The 5,206-nt window shown below is 42.2% G+C and overlaps 1 protein-coding gene across 1 annotated transcript; it reads right to left on the minus strand.

Moving 5' to 3' along the window:
* Positions 1-3,609: 3,609 nt before the first annotated feature.
* On the minus strand, positions 3,610-4,926 carry LOC149206883 (uncharacterized). Its single transcript, XM_089397820.1, has one exon. The coding sequence runs from the start codon at positions 4,924-4,926 to the stop codon at positions 3,610-3,612; it is 1,317 nt and encodes a 438-aa protein (XP_089253946.1).
* Between the last annotated feature and the right edge of the window lie 280 nt (positions 4,927-5,206).

A 5,206-nucleotide genomic window follows, 5' to 3' on the forward strand; every position in this document is an offset into this window, starting at 1 on the left:
CTGCATTCCTTAAATTTGATGAGCTGGTGCTAGGAGCGTTACTTTTTTCCATGATGTACTTCAGGATGTCAATGGACTCTTGGACATGACTGCATCTATTTGAAAGGTCATTGAACTGCTCCTGAAGGGATGAAACTTTGTGAAGAAAGAGATTGAGGTCGGCCTCATGCTTCTCCTTAGTGATCCGAGCATGGGTGTCGATTTTGGTGTCCAAGATCTTCTGGTAAGCTCGAATTTGCTCCAGTTCTGCCTGCAGATCGGCACAGTGTAAGCAGTCCTCGTTTCTCGCCATTGAGTATGGCCAAACTGATTTATCAGTGCGCAACAAAGGCAGAGTGCTGCAAGAGTGCTGTTCCAAAGAGCCTGGGAAGAAAAATCTTGGTGAAGGTTTAACAGAAATGAACCTGAGGGAAGGAGATCGAAGGCTCAAAGCAACATAGGATTGGTCGGGAACAAACGAGGGATGGAGCGAACGCAACCAAGGGAAGGGAGAGTTGTGATTCTGAACGAAGGAGAGCGCAAATATGTAGGCAAGCTCCGACAAGGGGATAAGGAAGAACGAAGAGGGAGTCACGGGTAAATTGAGAGATAAATCACGGGTAAGGGATGAGAGAATCAGAACACCTTGGGGGATGGGACAGAAGTGGGATTTGCAGATTGATTTCAGAGATATGGTGGCAGAGTCATCATCATTATGAGATTCAATGAAGATTTCTGCTGCAACAAGGATCAGATTCAGCTTGAAGACGTTGCGAGCGACAGTGAAGAGGTACCCAATGTTATTAAAAAATTCTGTGGCCGGTCTGAAGATTGATTTGCTTCTGATCATGGAAGGTAATTTTGAGATTCGATGGAGTTACATCAGAGATTGCCTATGGATTTGGAGCAGGCTCTATTTGCACGAGTATCAGCCTCCTTGTTGAGGGAGTGAAGTACATGGAAGAAACGAACTTCTTTCATTTTCTGGGTTAGTGCTTGACATCGATTAATAGTTTGTTGCAGGAGCACATTGTAGGCGCTTCGATTATATACCATCAGACTAATGATGATGGCCAAGTCTCCAAGGATCATTGCAGTGCTTATGCCGAGTTTTTGAAGCTGAATGAGCCCTTGGTATAGTGCGAGAGCTTCAGCCCTGTTATTGGAGAGGGGGCCTAATCCCCATTCATAAGCCATTTTGATATCTCCATTGGCATTGTAAATGATTCCACCAGCCCCTGCCATTCCTGGATTAGATTTAGAGGCCCCATCAAATAAAAGATAGTGAGTGTTACAGTTTTTGAGCGATTATAGTTGTTGCGTTGGCTGCTAATGTCACTCCCGCTTTGGCCACTATTACTTTTATCCAACAAGTACCCTATGAAATTCCTTTCTTCAACATAGAGATCGGCGATATCAATTTTCTTTAGAATTTTGACTAAGATAGCTTCCAATGTGAGGCTCCTTGCCTTGCTACATAATTTCCTGATGTTGGTTTCTTTGTCTTTGAAGACCATACGGTTTCTTGCCAACCATATGTTCCACAAAAGAGAGTAGGGAAGAGCATCCCAAACTCTTCTAGCAATATTGTTCTTCTTTCGTTGCCACGAATAGTTCCTCTTCCAAAGATGCAAAACTTCAACAATGGAGTTATGGGAGCTCTAGGGGAGATGGGTGTTTAGAAAGATTTCTTTCCAACAAGCAGTAGCAAAGGGGAAAACGATGAAAAGGTGCTGGATGGTTTCTTCAGCTGCTTAGCAATTTGGGTAGTGAGATGGACCGATTATGCCTCGTTTTTTAAAATTATCTGATGTGAGAACTTTCCCTTTTAGGAGGACCCAAATGAAGAATTTTATTTTTGGAATGGTCTCTGATTTCTAGGCAATTTTCCAATGCGCCCAAATGGGCATGGGATATTCATTGTTACAGATATGCTGCTAGGCAGCTTTGACTGTGTAATTGGAGCCTGAAGGATCCCAACGGAAGCCATCGTTACTGTTTTTTTCTATTGGGGCAATGCTATGGAGATGGGTTTGGAGATTAGAAAAACTTGCTTCAAGATCAATGGGTATGTCTGGGAAGATCCATCTTGTCCAAATCTATGATTGAGTGTCCCACTAAGATATCTGGTCCAAATAATGAAGCCCTATGATGTCAAAAAAGGATAGAATCTGACAAGTTCCAGGTTTGTTGCTAATGGGCTGCTGACCCATTATTCTGTCTGCTCCGATTCTGATATTGTTGCCACCCTTGGGGACTTTGGAAATGTTTTGGGCAAGAAAGGGGATTGCTTTCTTGCATAACCTCCAAATTTTAGAGCAAGCTCTGTTAGGGATATCATAATCCAAGAGGTGCTGCCTTGGAGATTTAAGATATTTGGCTTCCAGCGCATTTTTCCACCAAGTAGATTGGCCACTAATGAGTCTCCATACAATCTTGACACCAAACTCCAGATTTAAGAGCTTAGGTGATCTGATTCGTAAACCTCCACGTTCCTGGGCTTGAATGACCTGTTTCCAATTTATAAGGTTATACTTCTTTTTTTCATTTTTCCCCCCTTGCCAAAGAAAATGACAGAGGATGGCTTCCATTTTGTGATGAAAATTGGCAAGAGCTTGCAAAAGTGTGAATTGATATAAGGGCAAAGAATAAAGACTTGTTTTTAGAAGAACTAGGCGGCTTGCTGGATTAAGCCAAGAGGAGCCCCATTGTTGCACTTTCCTTTTCATTTTATCTATGAAAGTATCCCATATTTCAGCTTTCAGAGGACCAACACTCACTGGCATGCCCAGATAAGTGAAATTCCCCTAGTCTAACTTGCAAGGGACCCCAAATGTGTTGGCCATGTTATGAAGAACTTGAGCATAAGTGTTCCAACCATAGATGCAACTCTTTAGATGGTTGACCATACCTCCTGAGTAGCTCATGTATTTGTCTAAGAGGGTTTTGAAATGAAGAACTATGATATTGGAGGCTTCTCCCATTAACAGTGTGTCGTCAGAAAATTGGGAATGATTTATGTTTTTGACTCCATTCCCAAATTTAATACTCGTGATAACATTGACTTGCCGATTATATTCCAAGGCCTTACCAAAAGACTCAACCATCAAGATGAACAGGTAAGGAGAAAGGGGATAGCCTTGTCTTAGCCCTCGAGAGGATTGAAAGGAAGGCCCTGGTCTACCATTAATGGGAGGAGAGATCCAAGGACCTGAAATGCAAGCTTTGATGAGGTCAAGGAAGGGCACAACAAATCCAAGTTTCTTTAGAACAGCAAAGAGGAATGAGTGTCTAACTCTGTCGAAGGCATTGGCTAAGTCCAGTTTTAGGATGAAACCTTTTTCTTTTCTAGATTGGCTAGAGTGTATAGCTTCTTGGACAAGGAGAATGGAGTTAGAAATTTGTCTATTGGCCAAGAAGCCTCCTTGATTTTCAGAGATGAGTGAGGGGAGAAGAGGTTTAAGACGAGAAGCGAGGATTTTGGTCAGAATTTTGTATGATGAATTGCAGAGTGAAATGGGCCGAAATCGGGAGAAGGATGAAGGTCGATTCTCTTTAGGGAGGAGGGCAAGATGGGTGGCGTTAGTGAAACCTCCAATTTTTCCCTTGCATTGAGTCCATTTTATCATCTTAACAAGGTCTTTTTATTATTATTCCCCCATAAGTTCGATAGAAGTAGATGGGGAAACCATCTGAGCCAGGAGCTTTGTCTGGTTGAAGTGTCCAGATAACTCTTCTTATTTCTTCTTCTTCAATTTCCTTGATCAGGTTTTCATTGATTTCCTCACTGATCTCAGTGGGGAGGTGTTGCAGTAGATCTGAGTAATCTTCAACCTCTTTTGTTTCAGTTAAGAGGGCACTGTAATGATCTGAGGCTGCCTTTTTAATAGCACCTTGAGTGGTTTGGAGATTTCCTTCAGCATCGATGATGGAGGTAACATTGTTCCTAATTTTCCTGACAGTGGCCTGCTTATGAAAGAAAGCAGAATTTTTGTCACCTCCTTGCAGCCATAGCTGCCTTGATTTTATTCTCCATTTTTGCTCCTTCACTCTATTGGCACGATATAGCTGGAAGTAGAGATCGCCTTCGAGTGCTTTGTATTCCTGGGAAAGCCCTCGTTCCTCTGTTATGCTGTGAACTTTCTCCAATTTGCTTTTTATTTCAGTTTTGTCCTTCTCAGGTTCCGTGTAGTAGTTTTTTGCCCATTCCTTCAAGGCGCTTTTGGTCCTTTTTAACTTGTTTTCCCATATGTATCCCGGCAACCCTTCTATGTGCTGACTCCATGTGTTTTTGACAATCTCATCAACAGTAGGAATGCTACTCCATAGTGGACTATATTTAAAAGGTATGGGCCCTAAGGGACAGTGGGCTTCAAGAACAAGAGTTGTGGGGTAATGATCAGACGCTGAATATGGGAGTACAATAGCATAAGGAGTGGAGTAAGATGAGAGGAGCATGACATTCACCAAAATCTTGTCTAGCCTCTCCATGATATTCCCTTTGCCCAGTCTGCGATTATTCCAAGTAAATTTGCGATTTTTTGGTACAACATCAACTAGATCATGATCCCGCATGATGGTCTCCAACCGTGTTTTGCAAGGGTCATGAGAAAAACAACCTCCTCTTTTCTCATTGGAGTGGAGTATGAGATTGAGATCTCCACCAAGAATAATATTGTTGTTTCCTTCTTCATCTATGTCTGCTTTGAGGGAAGTGTAACACTGCTCTTTGTCTCTATAGTGTATTGGCGCATAGATGTTGTAGATAACAATCCTTTTGATATCTACTAAGCTCTCTAGAGTGACTTTAATCCAGTACTGGCTGAATGTATCTGTTATGTGTTTCCAAATGTTGTGGTTCCAAAGGGTTGCAATTCCCCCGGAGGTGCCCCTTGATTCTCTTATGCATCCATTATACTGCTTGAGCTGACCAATGATTCCTTTCATTTTCTGGTGTCCTTGTTTTGTTTCTTGTAGCAATAGGGTTTCTAGTTTCTCATGTATTATCAGATATTTTAGGGAAAATTTTTTGGAGGGGTGCCCTAGTCCCCTGCTATTCCAGGATAGAGCTTTCATCATTGAGTGTTAGGGGTATGGAGAGTTGCTCGCCCTCCTTGTTCTTTATGCATTGCTTCTTTACTGTTTTGCCCCAAAATGTAGGTTTCTATGGGGTTCTGCATACCCATGGCAATATCCTTTTGAGTGTTTTCATCTCTCTGTTGCTTTG

This window comes from Pinus tabuliformis, chromosome 1_2 (genome assembly GCF_031772625.1).
Source record: "Pinus tabuliformis cultivar Carrire ecotype Pingquan chromosome 1_2, CPIR1, whole genome shotgun sequence".
NCBI classification, from domain to species: Eukaryota; Viridiplantae; Streptophyta; class Pinopsida; order Pinales; family Pinaceae; genus Pinus; species Pinus tabuliformis.